Source organism: Cydia strobilella, chromosome 12 (assembly GCF_947568885.1).
Source record: "Cydia strobilella chromosome 12, ilCydStro3.1, whole genome shotgun sequence".
In the NCBI taxonomy this organism is placed as follows: Eukaryota; Metazoa; Arthropoda; class Insecta; order Lepidoptera; family Tortricidae; genus Cydia; species Cydia strobilella.
This window is the reverse complement of record NC_086052.1, coordinates 5,019,212-5,043,454: the sequence shown is the minus strand read 5'-3', so window position 1 is coordinate 5,043,454 and position 24,243 is coordinate 5,019,212. Positions and strand designations below refer to the sequence as shown.

General features: G+C 37.2%; 1 protein-coding gene across 2 annotated transcripts; it reads right to left on the bottom strand.

Annotated features, from left to right (window-relative positions):
* Positions 1-609: 609 nt before the first annotated feature.
* On the bottom strand, positions 610-15,761 carry LOC134745930 (probable cytochrome P450 49a1). Of its 2 annotated transcripts, XM_063680064.1 has the most exons (10): positions 15,574-15,761; positions 12,845-13,023; positions 10,327-10,460; positions 5,212-5,300; positions 4,286-4,396; positions 3,966-4,118; positions 3,317-3,526; positions 3,051-3,198; positions 2,425-2,664; positions 622-1,333 (listed from the first exon to the last, which is right to left on the bottom strand). In XM_063680064.1, exons 1-10 carry the CDS (start codon positions 15,606-15,608, stop codon positions 1,016-1,018), a joined length of 1,617 nt encoding a protein of 538 aa, XP_063536134.1. In that variant the 5' UTR covers positions 15,609-15,761; the 3' UTR covers positions 622-1,015. The 2 variants fall into 2 exon arrangements, with proteins under 2 accessions (XP_063536135.1, XP_063536134.1); XM_063680065.1 differs by lacking the exons at positions 12,845-13,023; positions 15,574-15,761 and adding an exon at positions 12,734-12,792 and having other exon boundaries at positions 610-1,333.
* Positions 15,762-24,243: the final 8,482 nt, after the last annotated feature.

Here is a 24,243-nt window from a genome sequence, read left to right as displayed (position 1 = left end):
ATTAAATATAAAGTTCAATATTATAGCTGCCATATAAGGCTTCGTACAGTCGAGTTCATAAATATGTATACATTTTTCCCCTTATTGCAATGGATTAAGGTGAAGAAATGTATACATATTTATGAACTCGACTGTATATACCTACATATGTAAAACAAAAAAAAAAACAGAACCCATATAAATTCATGAAATTAATGCCCTGCTTATACAATTCACGAGAATCAGTTGAGAAAGGCGACCTTTAAAGGAAAATAGCTAGCCGAACAGACAGATTACGTACGAATTTTTTTTTGCCCAAGCTGAAGCTGAGACACTTCGTTCGTGCCTCGCACTTGCCCGGGCTGGCATTTGCCAATTTGCCATCGAAGTTGTCTTGCAAATGGAAACCAGACAAACCTGAATCTTCAGAAATTTACGTTTTATTTAAGCAAGTTTAAAGGATTTTGTCATCCTTTGTTCTAGAAATTAGGGTATAAGCAATAAAAAATAAAAAAACTACATTTATGAATTACCATTTATTTTAAAGTAACTTGTAATCACATAGTAAGTAATTAATCTTTAAATTAAGGAACATAGTATATAAAGGCGGTTTAGTTATGCACGCAAAATGTTTTCTAATTTCATTCTCTAGTGCATTTCTCACTATTAATAAGCATAAGATCAGGTGGGGTAAGACGAAAATAGTTTATTTTGCTGCTTACTTATGAAAATTCCATGCAATACCTTTGTTTTCTCTTACCCAAACTGAACTTTTTTACACTTACCTACACGCTTTCTTTTTCTTGTAATTAAAGTTAAATCTATCAAACTAATAAGTTAAACAATAAAAATCTTGCTTAGATGCATTTGTAAGGACACAATAATTCGCCACGTTGTCGATTACCTTTCTAAATAGTTTATAGTTACAATGTCAAAATGTAAAATTTGTATCATTCAACAAGTTTACATTTATATATGACTGCCCGGGTTTGACTGCTCGGTTTCAAGGATTAATAAGTGGTGCAGGGGTGTTAAGCTAATGTGCATCTTGCAACACAAAATAATAAGGCGCCTGCACTTTATTCACTCCTGTAGTCACCATATTCGCGGCCGGCCCGTGCCATTCCAGCCTATACCTCTCCATAACCCTGGTAGCTAGACTTGCCAGTACATGCCCTGCGAAGCCGGAGGCCGGGCACCTGGTGCCGAAGGGGAGAGAGGCTAAGGGATGGGCCCGGGAGGCCCTGAGAGGCTCCCAGCCTTCGCTGCACCAGCGCTCGGGGATGAAGGCCTTAGCCCTCCCCCATTGCTTTTCGGATTTGCTGGTGACGCCGTGGGCGAGGACTATGTCGACCTAAAAAAAATATATCAATGGTTTTATTACAGGTAGGTACCTAAGTGTTTCGCGAGAAATGGTAAAGTCATATTACTAAGGACAGGTTGCAACATTTGCAACAAACCGTTTGTCAACTTCCGTCGAGTAAACATTTTGTATGAGAAGTTTGATAGTTCTCCTTGAGACTAAGACAGCTGCTGCCGCTGTACTAAACAAAAGTGCGAGTTGTACTCGCCCACCGAGGGATCCGTACTTTTTAGTATTTGTTGTTATAGCGGCAACAGAAATACATCATCTGTCAAAATTTCAACTAGCTATTATGGTTCATGTGATACAGCCTGGTGACAGACAGGCGGACTGACAGACAGACGGACTGTGGAGTCTTAGTAATAGGGTCCCGTGTTGACCCTTCGGGTACGGAACCCTAGAAATTACGATAAAGTCAACAACAGGCCAATCTTCAGTGTGTGACTGTGAGTCCAATTTATGCTTGCTTTCATTTTACATACAGTATACATTATTTTTATGCACCTCACTCCTTTATCCGGAAACTCAAAATAAAGTTTCATTTCAACTGAAATCCGTGATACTGTTCTGTACATTTTTGAACTTTATCTCAAAGGAATAAGGTCGAACAAATAAATACTCGTATTTTGTGCCTCTCTAAGTAATGCATTAAGTAAACAGCGAACGCTTTATGGATAAGACTGCCTGAGGGACGCTCAAACTGAATCTCACGTACACTTGAAACTTAATTGCACCACCGCAAATTGTGTAGAAATACGGCGACTTGTTAAATTAAATGTGCCCTTAATTTCTTGTTAAATGTTCTTGTGAAATTAGGGTTATAACGTCTGGAAGAGCATTGTGATCCGAATTAATAAGTTTCACCTTAAGCCGTAATAAAACTACTTAGTAGTTACAGACTAATTTAGGCTGAAGAAACAGAACTGATGGGAACATCAAATTATTTTATTAAATATTTTGATTTGTGTTATAATAGACTCCCCCAGGTAAGGCAACTCTTGAACATTATCTTCCTGACGGAGGTGATCTTCACTAGTAAAGTAAACTACAAAAACCCCTAGTTCTAAATAATTAGTTCTTACCCCAGCAGGCACTTCGTATCCACCAACTCTGATAGCCTCCGTACTCCTCCGCACCACGCCTCCTGTAGCTGGATGTAACCTCAAAGCCTCCCTGGCACACGCTGCTAAGTAAGGTAACTCCTGGACCCCAGCACCAGCTTCATTAGAAGCTGCGGACCAGCAGATCTCATCGTGAGCGCGTTGCTGCCGCGCGGGGTTGAGGGACAGGTGGTAGAGCATAGCGACGGCCGATTGGGCCAACTGTTGAAAAAGTAAAAGAGAATGATGGCAAGGGATACTCTTAATTGGCCTTATAAAATTTTAGATTACTAAAGAATCATTTAAGACGTTACGAGAACAGGTATACGAGTTTCGATATACCTATGGTGGTTTTTGATCGGTCGATTGAATGGTTGTACTTCAGTAGTCGGCGATGTAACGAAATTTGCAAGCAAGTTGTTGTACCACCTAATAGATTTTTTACTATACCTAATGTATTGATGAAGATTTTATGGTAACTGAGAAGAGGTTTCGTATACTATTTGTTACTATTAGGCAATGAACAACCCTATAGAAAATAGTTTCAAAATCAAAATTACGGCAGAAAATTATTAGAAATCATCAGCATAATCTCTAGTCACACTTACAGGATCGACCCCAGCCAATAGCACATCAGCGACGAGTGGAAGTATCCTCTGCTTCAGCGGGGCCAGTTTTTTCAGAAGGACCTGTTCTGGCTTAGGGTCTGTGCTATTCAGCTCGGACATGGCTTGCAGGAGGAAGTGCTCTGTCAGGCTGGAAGTAAAATATTGTTTTATCATCAATTCATCATTACCTAGCCTAAGGTCTTCGTGACACCTAACGGAAACATTCTTTTTATGTTGGTAAATCTTAAATATGATCACATTTTTACCTGTAATGCTTATCCAGCGCCTTCAGCGCGTTGTTAAACGTTTTCGACTCGGCCTTGAGGGTATGTTCGCTCCGCACCAAGTAGCCTGCATCAGCTTTCTCCCTCGTACACCGGACCAGCGCCTCTGCGGGAGTGAGACCGTTGGGGCAACGCTTCGACAGCGAGCAGAGGTCTGGGATATCGTCGTCCATTGAGGTTTTTTCTGGTGTTCTAGAAAGTTAATAAATATGTAGGTATTCTTCGTGTAGTGCGTTGAGAGCAACGAAAAAGAGTTATTTTATGGGCACCCCTAAGCTGTAACAATGCAAAATAATATGTGGTTCAAGTTTTTCCTGATGTAGACGGATTAAGCATTGGTAGAGGGGAGGGTTGGTTATCCCGGAGTTCGAATCTCGCTCAAGGCAGTGAATATTTCCACATCCTTCACTTTAAACATTGCAAAGTAACCCGTTTTTATTGTCGTGATAATTTGATAACAATTATCAATCAATCAATCAATTGGATACCTCGTCTCTAAAGTAGGTAGGTACATAGGCAGAACCGGCGAGAACCCAAGCCTTGTGTCTAAGGCAGCCATGTCTAATCTCCTGAGCCCAGCGATACACCTCCATTCTAATTCTACATGTAAAAGTGTGTTATTGTTAGGTACCTGGTTTCTGAAGTGGGCACATGGGCTGAACCAGCGAGGCAGCCAAGCCTAGTGCCTAAGACAGCCATGCCTAGAGTTTCCAGTGCCCAGCGATACACTTCAGTTTCTAATTCCTCGTTCAGCGCGTTCTCAGCTTTCCTTAGCTCTCCGAATCTGAAATTGTATGTTTCTGTCAAAAAAGTCCACCACTGATTTCATTAGTAGGTAAGCAACGCCAATAAATTGTGGGCCCGAATAATCATAGTAAACGGGGGTTCAATGCACCAAATTCGTGCTTAATGATGAATTAGGAAGAATCTAAGAAATAATCGTATATTTACCTTCTCGTAAAGTCTACTGCAATTTCATCGAAAGCTTTTTCGAAGTTTTTCAAAAGAGCTGGGTCTTCTAGCAGTGCTCCAATGGATGCCCAGATTGCTTTAGTTTCGTCACTGAAAAAAAAACCGTTTAAATGGGTACACATACACAATAGTACATTATGATACAAGTGTGCTAAGTTGGTCATTACACACGAGGCGATATTGTGCGCGCGAGCTGTAAGCGAGCGCGCAATAAGAAAGCCGATGTGTGTAATGACCAATGCACACGCGTTTCATACGACGTTTTTCAACACACTTGCGAGAAAAAAAAGAAACTCATATTAATCAAATTTTAATAGTTAAAACAGTTAGTATTGTGTGTTGCATCTTTCTGTCATACTGCCGGCCGCCCCTCGCCCCGGCCGCGGGCGGCGCGGCGGGCGGGCCGGCCGGGCCGCGCACCGCGCAGGCGGTCGGGCGCGCCGGTGCCCGCCAGTCTGACCAATTAAAGAAGGCTCCCTTTCCATGAATATTATTAGCAATTAGTTACCTTCTTAACTCAGTCGGATAATATAATGAAAAAGCACGAGTGGAATAATACACTGAAAGAGCACGCGTGTTTAATATCTAGGATTATGAGCCAAAAATCGGTGGAATAAAAACGTCGTTTTGAGCAAGTGTGTTGAAAAGGAATATTATTCTTAACCCGGACATGTAAAAATTCAAAATATTTAAGCAGTAAAGTAAATCACTATCTCGGGCAAGACTCGACCTGGCGACCCCGGTGTACCAGCCCACCGCTCTACCAACTGAGCCAACGAGACTTACCCACACATTTCCTTTAACCATATATATATAAATACATCGTCGTCTACACAACACAAGCCTCATTTAGTCGATTAAGTTCGATCTGTGTAGGATTACCCCATATAAATCTGACAACTAACCCGTGGAACGGACAGCCTGTAGAAGTTCGGTGTGCTTGGAGTGGAGATCGTGCCCACTGAGGAGGCTCCGTTGAGCAGCTCTCATACACCTGAAAAAAAATTACTCATACAATTCATACATTTGATATCAAGGTTTATTTTAACTTTTTTGCATTTGTTTGAGAGAAGGGATTGCCAGCCTTGTAACCATATGCGGCCTCGCTACGTTCGGCTATAACTACTTGACCGGTAATCCTTCCTTCCGGCCTGTGCAGTAATGTACTATTATTCCATCCAATCCCAATTTTCGAATAAAAGGCCGTTTAAATGTATAGTTTTTAGAAAATTAAATAAATAGAGTCGGACCAAGATAAGTCTTTAGCGATTTTGATATCCTACGCAGTAGAAGTGTTATTTTAAACGTCAAACTTCTATGAAATGATGACGTATAAATAACACTGGCCACTGCGTGTACTATGAAAATCGTTACAGACTTACCTCGGTCTAACTCTTCAACGATTTATCAATGTCAATTTAAAGACAAAAGTTTGTACTTTAAAATCAGGTTGGTTTCATTTACATAATCAATTTCAACTTTAAAAACAAATAAGTGCAGTTGCAGTCGCTTTAAAATTGCAATTGGAACGAAGGTTAATGTTTTCGTGCGTGCGTTCAACTTTTGGAATTAAATTTCATTGCGAGGTTACATACGGATAGCGACTGCAACGTCAATGCCGCAGCGGTGATGCGGGCGATACCATGTGATTCGGTCAAATTGTGTTTTTTGAAAAAACAAATTATAGCCAGCTTGAAATGAATGTAGTGTGATACAAAGGTTTTGATTTTTTTTGTTGCGAATTTGATAAGGATTTCTTTCTTTCATTGACACTTTTTTCCTATATTGTATACTTTTCCCAAAAAAAAAAAACGTTAACCGGGACATATTTCATGCTAAAAGGGGGGTTGCGTCAGGGGTAGGGGAGGGGACGCTAGTGTGCGTAAACCATGCCCAAAGGTTTCTACGTTCATTTAATGCTGGCTATAATTTGTTTGTCTTGTAGGGGACATTAGAAAATGACCGAATCAATAGCCACAAATATTTTTTTGATAAATTGCCGCTGCCGTTGTTGCCGCATTACTACACTGTTGCGAAAGAACTATTCCGAATTTTCAGTTTCGGTTTGGGCATCGGCATCGAAATCATGTTTCGGCCGAAGGTTCTGTTTCGGCCAAAAAACTGCCGAACCGTTCGGTCGCTAGGAAACTGTATTGTCGGTAGTTTCGGCAGGTTTCGGATGGACACTAGACAGAACGTTCAACCGGTCAGAGGTTCAACGCTGCTGCACAACGCGCTGGCCACGACATTGCGCGACAGGCTTAGGCTAAGGCGACACCCATAGGTGGGAACGAAAGGTCCGATCGCTGTGTCTCGTTCTAACCTATGGTTGTCGCCAGCCTAAGCCAGTCGCGCAATATCGTGGCCAGCGCGTTGATAGAGAAAGATAGTCTTATTGCGATTCCTATAAGATGAAAGAGAAAATAGTGCCATGCTTTGTCCTTGTCACCGACCGGAAGGCATCAAAGGTGGGAGGCGATGCTGAAATACCGAAACTTATAAGAGTGTAAGAGAAAAAATCCTATGCTGCCTAAGTTTTATATGAATATTTTTTCTCTTACCCCCGGTCGCTCGGTGGCGCGTCTATAACTATGTGAATGCTGTAGTCGCATCTGTATGTAACCGATCTATAATGAAATACAATGCCTTGGTTTCTTTTGATCACTCTCTAGCGAACTGTGAGTATTTTATAGGCGAGCTGAAATAAACAATATATTGTGTCGCTAGTTTGTGTTTTTAAATGTATAAAGGTACCGTAGTATGCATGTTTGTAATGATGCCTAGGAGTCCTAGGCTTTTATCAAGAAAAAAACTCATAATAACTTTCAGGTTCAAAGTGGCTCATAGTTCAATTAGTCGTACATAGTGGCATTCTTAATCAGAATCACGCACAAGTCATTAGGTAATACCGCAGAGAATCAAAACGATCGTGAACAATAACACATAAATTAAGATAGCACGTGGCGTGTGCGTGCAGCCGAGCCGCATTCACACCGAAGCGTAGCGGTTTTTAGGGTTCCGTACCCAAAGGGTAAAAACGGGACCCTATTACTAAGACTCCGCTGTCCGTCTGTCCGTCTGTCTGTCTGTCTGTCACCAGGCTGTATCTCATGAACCGTGATAGCTAGACAGTTGAAATTTTCACAGATGATGTATTTCTGTTGCCGCTATAACAACAAATACTAAAAAGTACGGAACCCTCGGTGCGCGAGTCTGACTCGCACTTGGCCGATTTTTATATTTGGCGTCCCACGGTCCTAATATTGGTACTCATTTATTCAATGAAATCATTTTTAATTGGATCGGGTTTCTATCGTTCGAATTGAAAACAAAACAAATTTAATTTCAGTGTATGTTGGTGGTAGATCCTCAGTTCAGAAACAAATAAATAAATATTATAGGACATTCTTACACAGATTGACTAAGTCCTACGGTAATCCCAAGGAGGCTTGTGTTATGGGTACTCAGACAATGATATATATAATATACAAATACATAAATACATAGAAAACATCCAAGACTCAGGAACAAATATCTGTGTTCTGCACACAAACTCAAAATCCCATACAAAATGACACTTAACGCAAAGGCGTACAACAACACAAGCGTACAAAGTGTAGGGGGGGTTTGCATCACGCTATCAAATGAAATTTACTAGGGGTTACAGTTCAAAGAGCTCTTATTTAATGAGGGTTAGGTTCTTTTGGGGTTATAAGTAACATTTATTATTTGGGAAATTAGAAGCGCCGTATTCTTCTCTAAATAGCTACATGTCGCTCGCGACATGAGGTTTACATAAATAGGTACATTTGTTGCACCGGTATATAAAGGTTCGCCCAATTAGTTCGGATAATCAAGGTTTTCCTGTAGCTCGAAAACGATCCGCTACAAAAAATATCTACGTACCGCAAATGTATGAGGTATGCCGCATATAAACTGCCTTTCTCAGGTCACTCATAGGAAGCATGGAATCATTTCTATTTACCACCGATAACTTATCGGTGTGACATGGTGCCCAATTAAGACGTCACCCAGCCTGACCTCATCTCATCAATTTGCACATAAATTTTATCTAGCTGGGTTCTAAATATACTTTTTATGTTAGTATAGGAGATAATATAATTATCATACGATCACGCAACGAGTAAGCACAACAAATTATCATTCGTATTGTGTATGTAAAATTGTATACAAACATAACCTTTGACATTCTACGTCAATTGATAAGATTTACGAGGAGATGCTTAAAAGTTCGTGGAATGGAAGAATTATCAATTATATAAATATAGACATTACTATTTTTTCCTTTTCAATGTAATACCCCATACACTTGTGAGATCGGGAGTTTTTTTCGGATTGACTTGTTCAATCGACGATATTTTGTAAAGTAAAAAGCTCGTTATGCTGATAATTGGTATATGATTTGGTTAGTTTTGGTTCTGTTATATTGTAGTAATTGTTATGTTTACCCAGGTATTGACTGTTGTATTAGTAAATGGTGGCTATGTATATTTTATGTCACTATATGAAGGGTACACGGAAAGAACATGTCTAGTCACTTTGACAACATTTTGAGTTATCGCGGTTTGAAAGGAACGATGTGGGTTATTAACCATATTATTTTCGTGTATAGGTGTTTTTAAAGTGAGACAAAAACGAGTTACAGGTATTTATAATTGCAGCGGTAACAGAAGTTATAACTAATATAGGTACATATAGTTCATTAAAGGGGCCCACTGACTATCAGTCCGCCGGACGATATCGGCCTGTCAGTTGTTCGGAACTGTCAAATTTTTGTTCTAACTGACAGGCCGATATCGTCCGGCGGACTGATAATCAGTGGGCCCCTTAAGGGCTCTACCTTGTGAGATTAAAATCTCATTGTCCTAAAACGTGACTAGACATGTTATTTCCGTGTACCCTTCATATGATGTCACTGTAAATGTTGTATTGACTTACGAAAGAGCCCTTGACGCCTACTTACAGAATACATTTTTTTAATTACGGTAACTTTTGGACCTCCCCTCTTAGTTTCTAACGCATCATTTTGCCGTACGTTGACCAGTATATAGTCTGGCCTCATTTTATTAAGAGTTGTCAAGAATATAAGGATCAAGGTATAATTAGGAGCCTATTGTTATTTTAATAACGGTTTGTGAATAGATAGAATAGCTCCATTGAACTGAAGGAGGTCAATAATTTAAGGTTTATTTTGATAATATCTACTTGTTAGCATGAATAAGAATTGAATTTCGGATATTTTTAGAATAATTGACTCGAATCCTTATGTCTGAGTTTAAATTGACTGTTTTTAGTTGCCTCTAGCTTTTATTGAATCACTATCTTTCTGCCTGCGACTACATCTGTGTAGAATTATGATTAATGTGCCAAACTTCCAAAAAATGTCTAGGTACAAACATTTTACGTGACAGCTACTCCATGTAAAATTGAACTGTCATAGGGACCAATCATTCGACACGAGAGGTATAAATTAGGTATTCTATTCATGATATCATAAATAATTTAAATGTCGTCTTAGCATCTAGATTTAATAGCGAATTATAAAATCGACATTTAAAAAGTGATTGTGCGAAAGTGGCCGTTACGTCTTGACTCGAAAGCCGGAATTCTAGAATTTGGAATGAGACTGGCTGGCTACAGTTTACTTTCGAATTGTGTTTACTTTTTAATTCCACTCTTAACTGCCAATATGTCTGTTTTGTTTTTAATTTGTTTAATATTAGGAGTCGTATACATTGATTATACAAAGCAAATAGTGAAATAGTGTTTGGCAATTTTCGTTTGAAGTTTCGTTCGAATTTTGAGTACTGTGAAGTGGAAATGAAGCTTCAATAGTGGATTTTTTTAACTTCGCTCCCTTAAAAGGTTAATCCAACTGTGTAGAACTTACTTAAAATCTCATGAGGGTGTAAGATGTAAGGCACTGGGTCTTATGCTAAAAGCAGACACCGAAGCGTGACTGCAGGCCTCATAGCAGACCTAAGCCGATTGTAATTTACCTCTCTCATCAGCTCGGGGTGGAACACGTACAGCACTGGGCGGGTGCGAGAGGCCTTCGCTAGACGCACAAGGTCTCCGTAGCGGGACTGGAGGCCATCGAGCAGGCCTAGGCCGACCGTGTGGTGGAAATTACCTGGAAATACGGGTTTGTGGATAAAACTGGGCTTTATTTACTTGGCCTAATGTGGCTTAGTGGTATGCCATATTACAAGATTAATGATTCGAGTCATATTTTTGTACGATACGTGGATTGAGAAATTTTGTACACCAAAAATTACCAAAATACACTAATCACAAAATAAGCTTCGTTATCTCAGATCTACATATTTCTCCGAAAATTAATAAACAATAAAACATCATAAAATGTCTATATTTCATACTAGCTATGAGTATACCCGCAGCTCTGCCTACTTAAACTTCGGTCTGTTTCGTTTCCTCCAAAATGCAACGGAATAGAATAGAATAGTTTATTTGTGCAAAAAAGGGTATAAATTGTTGTTAGATAATATTGTTTCCAGTCCTTGATTGAATGACGAACAGACATTGGAACGCTTTCATTTCCGTAAATTATTTAAGTTTATCTTAGCGTTTCGTTTCGTTTTTTGCTAACGATTGTTATCTTAGCTAGGCCCCTGGAATAGTCATTTTGGAATTTAAAATATAATTATGGATATAGGACCCTCTAAGCCCCATTGCGTTATAGAAAGCTGCCGGACCAGTTTTTGTCTCGGATTAACGCCATCTGTCGCGTGTGTCCAGTTAATTTCTAAATATAGACAGACCGCTGGATTCTGAGTCTAGGCTTAAGCTTCGTTTACACTTTACATTAAAAAATTAAAAAGTCACTATACCTCAAATGATGGTCCCTGTGGCAGTTGCTGTAAGTCTCTTTTGGTTAGGCTTAATAAAAAAACCGGCCAAGTGCGAGTCGGACTCGCCCACCGAGGGTTCCGTACTTTTTAGTATTTGTTGTTATAGCGGCAACAGAAATACATCATCTGTGAAAATTTCAACTGTCTAGCTATCACGGTTCATGACATACAGACAGACGGACAGCGGAGTCTTAGTAATAGGATCCCGTTTTTACCCTTTGGGTACGGAACCCTAAAAATGCAGTAATATGTTTTTATATTGAAGAAGTCTAATGTCAAGAGGAATTGAGAGCTTTGAGAAGTATGTGCATGCATTATAATTAATCGGTTTCTTGTACTTGGGCTTGGTTATGATTAATAGTACAAAGTACAGATAACAGACGTGTATTATCATCGTCCACACTGTTGACTGTCAATGTTAAACCTTAACGCAAATGCATAAGGTCCGCCGACAAGCAGTAAACAGCATCGTTGCGGCTATAAAGAGACCCACTGACTATCAGTCCGCCGGACGATATCGGCCTGACAGTTAGAACAAAAATTTGACGGTTCCGAACAACTGACACGCCGATATCGTCCGGCGGACTGATAGTCAGTTGGCCCCTTAAGAAACAGTCAAGTGTGATAAGAGAAGTATATAGTGACAGGAAATGAGAAGGATTTATTCGGGTGGTTTCGACATGCAAATTAAACTGCAAATATTTTTTTCGCGAAGTAAAAATTTCTTCGTATGACCGGTAACCTCGCGAAACTAAACGCTGAAAAAACACGTCTAATCAATCGTATATGTCGGTCAAAAAGATGGGTTCAAATATTAATGTTCCACGAATACGTAAACACAAACAAGCTGTGTGAGCTGACTCAGTTGAAGTCACCAGTACTAACGTCTCTACTAACTTAATGTAAACAAACCTTAACCGCATTAACGTATGTTGTGAGTTGCTTGTGTTATATAATGAGAATCTCAGACAAGAATACTTTGTCTATTAAGATAACTACATTTAAAATTAACATGTTTACGTGCGTAAGGAAGGCCTAGGTACCGGTGGATCGATGAGGTCCAGAAGGACCTATGTGACATCCAGGCGGCTGAATGGCGTCGGATCGCACAGGATAGGAACGAATGGCGAAACCTAGTATCGGAGGCCAGGATCTACTTCGGGTCGCTGAGCCAGCGAAGTAAGTAAGTACGTGCGTAACTTTTATGTGTTTAAAAGTTTGTTTTGTACTTTATTAGTTAGACTAAGCTAGCTTGCCAGCGATTTTGATAGCACAGACTGTGCAAGTGTTATTTTAAACGTCATAAATTCAAAGAAGTTTGTCGTTTAAAACAACACTTTTATCAATATCTCTCCCGTTAGCCTGGCCTGACTCTGCCTTTTCTGGGTTCCTGGGTAAAAATATGTGCAGAATGCCTCAGCATTAGGCAGCGCCAGCGGCCCAGGGATCCTGCTGCTGGTTTGAGTGATGTCGCTAGCGAGACAGCGATAATGTGAACAACACTTACCTATAATGTGCTCTACTAAACACTTACCTATCCTGTATAAAACGTGTGCAGATTGCCTCAGCATAGGCAGCGCCAGTGGCCCAGGGATCTCGCAATGGCGATACACAGCGTCATAGCAAACAAGCTTGTTTAACTAACCTATCCTAGGTAAAACATGTGCAGAATGCCTTAACATAGGCAGCGCCAGTGGCCCAGGGATCTCGCTGAAGGGTTTGAGCGACGTCGCTGGTGATGGTGCAGCGACAGAGCGACGTTGAGGCGACGTTGATGTCCGATGCGATGAGGTCGTACTGACAGAACGAGACTGACGAGGGATACTGTAAAAAAAATATTATTTTTATCAATACCGAAGTGATATAGGTACCTACATAACTCTATTTATGTAGAGCCCTAAGCCTAGGTAGCCTTATTGACAAATGCTCCTAAATAATTGTAGAAAGTTATGATCTTCAGAATTATCCAATTATCGAAATTACCCCAATGCACTTCACTTGATTTGTCTGTTAGCCAAAATTATAGACCGCGGGCTAGGAACAGATTACCATGACCAATCGCGTCCCGGGATAAAACTCGTATAGTGGTTAATGGCTATGTATGATGAACCCTCGTGAACGTCAGCTGCCGCTTCGTTGGTGGGTTGAGGAATGGCAGCAAATAAACTCTATAAAAAAATTTTACTCATCCCCTCCCGCTTGATACTTTGTAAGATGATAGTTTAGATGCTATTGTGAATAAACAAGATCGTCAGCCGATTGTATCGCTGTGTAAAGACCGTCAGCTGGTCACATGAACATGTAAAAGATAAATCTTTTCAGTCATCGGCGTCATCGCCACCCGTTTGATACTTTGTCAGATGATAGTTATGCATCATAGAATTCATAGCTCATACTCTTATCATATTAATAATTAAATAAAAATATACAATAAAATATTCTATTCATTTTATTTACTTACAAAAACAATAGTCATACGAAGTACACTACAATAATTTAATTTCCGACCCATTTTGTACCTTGTCACAGTGACAACACAACAACACAATACAATACCTCACCTCATACGATAGTATGAGGTCTAGCGACTTTCATATTGAACGTCACTGTGACAAAGTACGATATGGGTCGGAAATTTAGTTATTTGACTGTACAATGTACATAGACTACAATTACGAGATGCCATTTTTGAACTAATTATGAAACAAATTAACTAATTAGATAACAAAACCACTTTCAATTACTCGATGCACGTGTTTATAAATAATATAAACTAGTATTAATTAAACAAAGATGATTAATACTCGTATTTCCTAAATTATTGAATCACAGTAAAGATGATAATTTAATGATGGATGTCCATTTATTAAGCATGAGTATTACATATAATTATATATAGATTATATTGTCTTCGATTACCGCGATAGTTACTCATGAAATAAAACTATGAAAACGGATTATATCGCGTATATTGAATTTATAATACATCCCGACGTTTCGAACTCTTTACAGCGTTCGTGGTCAACGGGTATATACGCGATATAATCCGTTTTCATAGTTTTATTTTATATATAGATTGTCATTATAGTCATTGGCTTTACCGTTACATTTCGTTATCAATTGTTTGTCTTACTTCTTCCAAGTATACGTGGGCGTAACCCTCTTTTGTTTTTATTAAAACCAGTCTGCGTTGCATCTCTACGTAATACCCTAAATATTTAAATATAAACCTTATACGATGCTTTTAAGGTCCAATTTAGAATAAGTGAGCATCAGCGTAGCATGGCAACTGCGTGGTAAAAATGCGGTCTTGTTAATAAATGCGAAACTTTATACGCAGTTCTTAGAGGTACCAAGTTCAAGGCCAAAGGAACGAAACGGTTGTGACATAATATGCTTTTGCGTACATTGCTGCTTTCGGTCAGAGCGGGTGAAGGTGGTCTTGTAGGGAGTTCAATGGACTGCGTGTAAACAGGAAGTGTTGAAAGGTTGCTTAAGCTTTGTAATTTTGTGAATTACCGGTTGAAATTGCGCGTTGGTGTGATTTGTTTTAATTTAAGATTCGGTCTGATTGTGACGTGCAAAAAGTAGTTAATTAGCATGTTCTATCTAAGAGTTCAGTTTATTTCCAACAAGACAATAGTCTAACAAACAGTAATATTTTCTTATAAAACTAAATATAATTTAAAACTAAATATCTAAATCTAAGGATGGCCCCTGAGCTGAGGCATAGTGCCGAAGATGCTGGCAGCATTTCCTCGCTGAATCGCAATGCTTATTCGTTGAGCGAGGAAGCTGCCAACTTTTTGACAATAGTGGCATCCACCAGCCGCTCTCCTTTGGTGTCGAGCGAGAACCTCCGTCTGGGCCCGGGCGCTCAGAGTTTATTAGAATGTTTTATTTGTGAAAATCAAATACAGTTTATTTTGTAGCATAAACCATCAAGTAAGGTTTTTTTGGATTAACTAAGACTTCCTTCATTGGCCTATACATACCTACGCTATGCTAATTATAAGTAGTATATATAATATTCAAATTAATGTCAAAAATAAACATTACACAGTCATATACAAGAAAATACAAAATTATAAATTTACTAGCGACCTCCTTCCTTCCTTTTGAATCACTCTATCTATTAAAAAAACCGCATCAAAATCCGTTGCGTAGTTTTAAAGATCTAAGCATACATAGGGACAGACATCCATCTAGACAGCAGGAAGCGACTTTGTTTTATACTATGTAGTGATACCATAAATAAATAAAATGCTAAACAACATTTTACGCAAAAAATCAAACAGATTACTCACAATTAAATTTGATGACGATTAAAAAATTAAAAGAATTTTTTGTAAATTAACTCATATAAATACCTACATGCATTGCCGAAACAAAACAGCAGATTTTGCCATTTTGAAAAAATAAACCTTCACTGATTAACTACTGCAATTAATATTACTACACTTCACCATTCATGATCAAAATATTCACTGTATTCTATTTTCAAAAACTTTTTTTTAATTCACCGTAAAGCACTAGGCGCGAGCGCTGTCGATTCGATAATGCATGTACATACGACTGCCGGTAACCGGTATGTCGGTGTAGGGATGTCCCGCAAACAAATGTCGATAAAGTTGTATAATTTATTAGGCATTATTGACATTTGTTGGTCGTAAATAAGGATCGGGAGAGATCGTGTGTGCTATGTAACAAATAACATTTAGCTCCTTACTTAATTGAAATTAAGCTAATAAAGATCCTTCGACATTTGCATTCTTATGTGATAACGAGTAAATAAATCTTTTTACTGTTGATTTTGGATATTTTTATAGGTATATTTTTTGTAGGTATTTTACCTACGTTTTCAGTCTCCAACAACAGGACACCGGCCTTTCAATATGGATCTCAAGTTAATTAAATGCAGATATTTGAAATCAAAATATTGACACAAGAATATATATTGTTATAGTTTGTCAAAGGACTGTCTCATTTCAAACATAGACAGAGAGAATCATATCTTTGTCTTACACTAGTACTAGCACCCAAAAGAAAAGGATGAGTATAGTTTTTAGGGTTCCGTACCTCAAAAAGAAAAAACGGAACCCTTATAGGATCACTCGTGTGTCTGTCTGTCTGTCTGTCCGTCTGTCACAGCCTATTTTCTCCAAAACTACTGGACCAATTAAGTTGAAATTTGGTACACATATGTAAGTTTGTGACCCAAAGATGAACATGTAACGTAAATAAATTAATTTTAAACACGGGGGCCACTTTTGGGCACTTTCTTCTAAATGAGAAAATTAAAAAATAAAGTTTGTCAAACTATATCGTGTTACATATCAAATGAAAGAGCTCATTGTGAGAATCTTAAATATATTTTTTATATAATTTTAGGACAAACAGTTTAGAAGTTTTTCAAGAAAATAGGCAAAAAATTACCATTCCCCCCCTTTATCTCCGAAACTACTGGGCCAAAAATTTTGAAAAAAATACACAAAATAGATCTTTACCTATAGATTACCGGAAAACCTATTAGAAATGTGCAGTCAAGCGTGAGTCGGACTTAATTACTTAGTTTTTGATAAAACCCTACGGGTTTTTTAAAGACATTTCGCATAAAAATTCATTGTTTAAATTGTGTAATAATAATGTACGGCACCCTTGGAAAGCGAGTCCGACTCGCACTTGGCCGGTTTTTTTTGTTCTTATTTCCTGACAATTTGGTTTGACCAACTATATTTATAAATTCATTACCCAACGCTAAAACATTTACTTACATATTAAACTACAATTAAATGCAGGGATATTACCAAATTGCCCAATCATTGGAACAAACATCGATGTGTAAATATCGATACGATTGTAAACAAACCTAGTCCCGTCCCTTGCGGCCGACCTTTGACCGCATCTGTTGACAATTCGGCGGCGATGAATTGAGGCAAGGACGTCACTACCGAGGGTTGTTCCAATCGCGATTAAAATTCGGGAAACTAAAATAATTCGAGGGCATATCGCGAAAATCGAAATTTCGTTATCTGCCTATTTATCGCTCTTGCATATTTGAAAAATAGAAAGGCAGATAACAACATAGATTTTCGCGGGAGGCGCTCTTATTAGGTTCATCGAGTAAGTACCTAGGTTTTGGAGTCTTCATTAAGTCTTAAGATTTGACTTACTTCTTAAGTCTTAAGATTTGACTTACTTATTGAGCTTCTAGTCATAAAGTCAAAGTTCGAGATCTTTTAAACTCTTGAACTACTTTTAAGACTTTTGGTAGAAACTTGAGTGCTTTCTGAATACCTAAAACTTTTTAAACGAATCCCAGATACTTAGGTACATTTTCAGTGCTCAAGTAAAATACACTGATTTAAACTTTCACGATTTTTACTCATTATTCTTTACAACGACGGGACTTAATCGCGTAAAATAAGTATTAAATTCACCTTCGACGTTTCGAGGACGGCGTTGTCCCCGTGGTCTCGGAGAAGACTGGCTAAAGTTGACATCAACATCTTCTAGGCGCGCGAGTTTTTCGAACTACCCGCACTTAAGTAAAATATTTTTTTTTGATAATTGAAGATCAATCCATACCATAGTGATGATACTTTTATTTACATAAAATGTTCAAATCTTTTTACACTGATGACGGACATAGGTACAGGAGATACGAGTTAGTTTTTAATCACATTAAAAAGACTAGGTACTATTCTCAACTCGCGCGCAACTACTCGTAACAAATTTAAAAGTGGAAAAATTACTGCCTTGGGTGAGACTTGAACTCACGGCCTCTGGATCAAGTTGATTAAGTTGGATTAAACTGAAATAAAAAAAAACACAAATTAAAATATTTTTATATTCTTAGAGTATTAAGTTGGATCGAGTTCAAGTCTCACCCAAGGCAGTAATTTTTCCACTTTTAAATTTGTGCCATTTTCAATCAAAAGGGTACTTATTGTCGGTTTTCTATTTCCACACAGCTTCAATTTGAAATCAACTTTATTGACAAGCGACAATGTGGTACCTTTTGGTTGAAAATGTCACATTTATTCTAACCTTAATAGCATCGTTCGCAGACTTCTGCTTTCTGCTTGTAAAAAAATTATTTACTGTAACAATTTTACTCTACCGATCGATTATCGGTTGTGGATATATCTCAGGATCAAGTTACGCTGGCTGGATGTGGAGATATGGAGAGGGTCCCTACTTTGGCGTTGGTAATGGGACTGCCAATTGTAGGAGTTATAGGGGACATCGTAGGTTACGTTTTGGACTTCATACATTTAATAATAGGGTATTGGACTTTCATAATAAATTATTTTACACCATGCATGAAATAAAGCACCAGAAGATTAATAGAGAAATGTAGACAGCAGTTATTTTAAAACCCGTATAAAACTATAAAGAGTAGGTATTTTGATTGTGACGTCACATGCTAGTGTTTCATATAAATTCCGTAGTAGCAAAATCGTTTCGACAGTTCGAAAAAGAAACTGATTTGGCGTCTATACTGATAGTAGTAATACCCTAATTGGCGTGCAATTCTTTCTCGCTGACTATACATAGGTAAGATAGTAGCACTAGATATTACGACCATGGGAAATAAGCAATGAAAAAGAGGCAGATTGTACGAGTATAAAAATCTGTAAATTAGGTTAATATTTTTGAATATTAGGGTAGGGTTTCTAAATAAAAACAGATCAAAACTGGAAATTCTTGCATTACATATTCAGCACCGGGAGTTCCGTATGACCGTTGCAATCAAATATAATTATTGATTAACTGATTGATTGATTGATTGTAAGAGTGAAAAAGCTTTTGTGCTCTGCTCATGTCATTAAGGTACCGATAGTGTACAATCAGCATCAATATTAGCGTATGAAACAAGTAACAACGCGCTAAAAGTATCTGCCACCTTCGAATACTTTTCCAAGTATATTTAAATTAATATATTTCAAAATTTCGCATTCAAAAGTATATCTGCTACAGTTTAATTGTTCTATATAGAGGCATATCTCATTTTCTTAAGCTATCAGAGAATGGTACTTTTGACGCATAGTCTGACACGCTACTTTTGATCCTGACTGTACAGACTATTAAGACTTCCGGTTTGAGCGCCATCTTGATAGTTAGCCTCGTGATTAATTGCTTTGTTTTTTGCTCATTAATATTGTTTAAAGTGTAATATCGATAGCTTATTATACAGTAAACTAATGTGGTAGTGTGCAGTGAATGGATAATTAATCTTGAAGCGCGTTTTACCATTTTGTAGTCAACGGCCGGTAGTCCACATGCTTCTTGTAAAGTCCATCTATCGCTTTACAAGAGCTAATAAAATCACCGTACACTGTCTTGTACTAACCGTACAATTTTAGTAGTATTTAAAGCTACTAAGACCTTGATACTGGCGAAATAGTCCCACTAGACTGAAGCCATATTTTTAAAAGAATTAATGATACCTTTATAATTTTTCACTACTGCCCTAGTTCAATGCTTCTGTTTTCCCGATAGTGCAATACATAATAGCAAATTGTTTATTAATAAATGTACCATTTATTAATACTTATGATAAACATACGTTAATTGTAGAATGGTATAACTTAGAATTGGCGGATTCTTACAATTTGCCTGCGCAAAATCGCAAATACATGACGAAATATTCTTTAAATGTTAAGTGATTCATGTATTTTACTTCCGGTAAACCGGAAGTTCCGGGAAGTTTTATTTGCAGTACAGTCCTTGTTTACTTGTACTGTAAATGATAAACATTAATTTGTTGATACACTTTCATATTTATTTCTATACCTACGAAGAAATCTGTTATTTTTGATTAAATTTCGCATTCCATTCATCTTTGTCATACTCGTTGTTGTTCTCTTTCGGTGAGCGGGAGCTCGTTAGCACGTGCACATTTCTCGCACAGTAAGGCTTCAATTTTGGAACGCCTACAAAATATCTTGAGTTACAATAAATTATTGCTCAGAAAAAGAAGGTAACTAATAGGTAATCGGTTTTGGCAGGTACCTACAAATTTTGCAAAAAAAAAGAATCATGTTTTTTTTGAAGATAAGAACGACTGGCGGCGGCAACCATAGGTTGGAGCGAGACACAGCGATCGGACCTTTCGTTCTCACCTATGGTTGTCGCTTGCCGCCGCCGCCGTCGCCAGTCGCGCAAAGTCGTAGCGAGCCGTTAGTGCGTTCTTATCTTCAAAAAAAAACATGATTTTTTGGCCGGGCCGTAAGGATATTACTTAAAATAATAATTATTAAAATAATGCTTCTACCAACGACGTCACAGATATCAAGTTGTGTATATAATGAATCGGTTTATTGCACTTGGTTATGATTAATAGTACAAAGTACAGATATCAAGGACAACGTGTATTATATCATCGCCCACACTGTTGACTGTCAATGTAAAACCTTAACGCAAATGCATAAGGTCCATCGACTACAAGCTACATCTATTTCCTCTGCATTTTATAATACGGAATTTATTTCATATTTTGACAAAGTAAGCTATATTTTTTATCGCTACATTTGTAGGCAGGACATTTCTAAGACGGCCAAAAATTAAAGACTAAACGCTGCATATTTTAAATTAAAACATTGTTACCTCTCAGAATAACGTTCCATAATTACAAATACAAAATACAAAAATTTATTTCGTTACCAGGCATAGATGAAATATAGGATAAAACAAATCGGTTTCACTTACAAATATGACAATTTGGTTAGCAGTAGCCCTCACACTAGGTCAAGCCTGTGTCGTGAGGACTAGGAAATTCCAGTAGATTCATAAATAAGATGATGCGAAAAAACTGGTTCATAATTGTAAAAAAACAAACATTTTATGTAAACTGTACACCGCAAGATTGCGGGTGTTTTGCGTCCACGCTCCAATCAACACGGTTAACATAAACATTCGCCCAAAAGTCATGTTTAACTTTATTAAAAAATGTTGAGCTTTATACTCAGGGGCAATCAGTTGTACCGCAGCTTTTGATAAAGTTCGTTAGCAGTGCGTTTGTTTTGAATAAAAATTCTGTCAAATTAAACTTTGAAAAGCTGATTGGAAAATTTTACCAATTAAATCAAATACATGTTCAGGGCATGGGTTAGTATTTTTATTCTTAAGTAAGTAAATGACGCAGGTCCTGAGGTGAAATTATTTTTAACTTTGGATTTAATTTGAATTTGATTTATTATTCATGTTGAATTGGTTTAATTTCTTGAAATTATCTGAATGACAATTTAAACGTACTATAATAAAATGATACCATTTAGATATCAAAATGTTGGTTGGAATAGGCCTTCTGAACACCACTTTTGTTGTAGGAATACGAGCATATGTCGATTATTTGAAACATTCATGTGCCGTAGGGCCAGATTTAGATTTAACAATTTGTTTTGGTTTTGTTCTGGTTTTGATACGACCTTGGCTAAAATGCGCACCAGTCACCATCGCCTTGGTGATTGGCGTGCATCTCACGTACGAATTTCACTTCATTTCACATGTACCAATTAGCATGAGCTGTCTTCAAGGTTAAAATAAGATCGAAACCGTAACAAGTCGTTAAATCAGAATGGCTAAATTATATAATACTTATAAGAATAAGCTGACTTCTCGAGCAAAACGAGTGTAAACTGTAGATAAAACTTGACAACTTTAAGTTAATTACTTTAGACATTAACACTAATCTTGTTTAACCAAGTCTTACTAAGCTGTGTCAAGTAGTAAACGTATTAGATGAGATTAAATGGTCTTATATTATATTATAAAACTTATTTTTCGTTTAAATTTGTGTTGTTGCTAAAATAGATTGGTTTACGTTTGCTGCTTTTCTACTTAAGGGTTTGATAGGTAAAAAAAATCAATCTATAAAATTTAAGAATATACGCAGTTAAAGAGTAAAAACTCTTACATAAAATTGATTAACCAATTTGAATATTTAAGAATTGAATATTATGTAGGTATCCTAATAAAAACAAGGAACCCCATTCAGATTTTACTACTCGATACGGTTTTGGTTTTATTTTGATACGATCTTGAAGACCGCTCACGCCGATTGGCACATGAGAAATGAAGTGAGTCATGCACAGAGATGGGCATTATTTGAGCAATTTTTTATCGGAATAATCATTCGAATAAACAATAATTTAAAATGACGAATGATTTATTCGTTATTTCATTCGAATAAATCCACGAAAAATATTTAAGTTTTTTGGCTTATTACACTCAAATAAACAACACGATTAATATGACTCGTTTTTGCACATTAAATATTGTCATAGAGTAACTTATAGTAGAGCGGTACTGTCATAGTAAATTTTGTAACCACAGTAAATTTACTGCCATCTATCAACACACTTTAAAACTAAAAATGAAGATTTATAAAAATACGATAAAATGTATTTAAATATGGATAAACGATTTTTTTATTTGCATTAATTATTTTTATGATTTTTACCCATGTTCTTTCACTGATATGCGTTAAAATTGTTAAAAAACAAACGAATCCGTCAAAGCCCTCTATACCAGTGTAGGCCAAAGGTAGTGGCGCCATCTGTTCGAGAATCGATTTAGATCCCGTGCTCCTAAGACTTTCGCCCTTCAGGTCTACAGAAATAATACCTCTTTCTACAACCCAATCGTCAGAATGTGTCGCCAGTATAATGAATTGTTATTTAAACACAAAGATATTGACATTTTCGACTCACGGCAGGCAGTATGTAGGAGGCAGGTTCTTAGGGTTCTCGGCCATCATCACACTTCTCAATAATAGTACGCAATTTGACATGTAATTATTAGGTATTTGCGAAATGTTGTAATTTGTAATTTAGTATAATTTTGAGTAGTTTTAGGATACTTTTTTATAGTTTTAGGATAGTTTTTGCTCCTTATATTTCTTTCTTGCTGTGCATGCTTGCTTTGGATGGCATTCTTATGCAATACCTACCACTCATGTACTCTTTGTAACTATGTTGAATGTTGTCTGTTTAGTGTGCCTTTTAAATAAAATAAAAATAAAAATAAAATCAAATTTTCGTGATTTTGGAGGCACGTTTTTTCCTTAGACTGTATCCATCTATTACGGAGTTATATCTATCTTTGATATTGTTCAGGGTTAAAGGAGTATAATAAACAAAGAATTAGCGTGAACAATCAATTACTCACAAACAAGTCAGTGATAACTTTCTAGCCTGGCCTAGAAAGAGATAGCTATATATAAAAGAGAGAAAACCAAATTTTCTTATCAATTAGTGGCTTCATAGCGAATCTCACTGCGCATAATTTATATTTATCAGTAATTATTACGTTACACTGCATTGCACATCACAGTTGCCAAATCTTTCTAAACCGAGAAAAGTTAATATGGTATTCCAATAAACAATTATTCGTGGTAATTAATTCAACAAATAAATTATTATACGTATAATTTATTCAAATAAGAATAATCATCTGACAACTACGAAAGATACGTGACAAAACCGTAACAAGTTGCTAAATCTGAATCTGGATTCTGGCTCAAGATCTTCGTTCGAGAATAATAACTGCGTAAAGTTTGACGCATCTTAAATAATCTGTACCAAGTTTAAGTTTAACTTTCAAAGCGTTTTTCAGTGGTTTTCCTCGTATTTATTTATGGTCCAACTTGGTAATCTTGGCACGCAAATGTTCACGTTAATCGTAAAACTTCTCCCTTGATACCATAACCTCAGACACTTAAATTTTTTACGTAAAATACGTAAGCTGAGATATATTGCAATTTTAAAATGCAAGACTACTTTAAGTAAGAAATTTTTAGGTATCATCAGACGATTCGTCTGCTCAATTACGAAAACCGTAGTTATTTATCAATTAGGAAAACGTACGTTTTATTTAGTTACGTTTTTCCCGTTTTAATGATACTGTAACTGTTATTGTTGTCATAAAGGTGTCAATTTTTTAAGTTTTAGTTTAGTTTTAGCAATTTGAGGTTAGCAATTGGTGGCTAATAATGGGCTGTTACGCCTGTTATGTTATGGGGAACAAACGTGATTATCT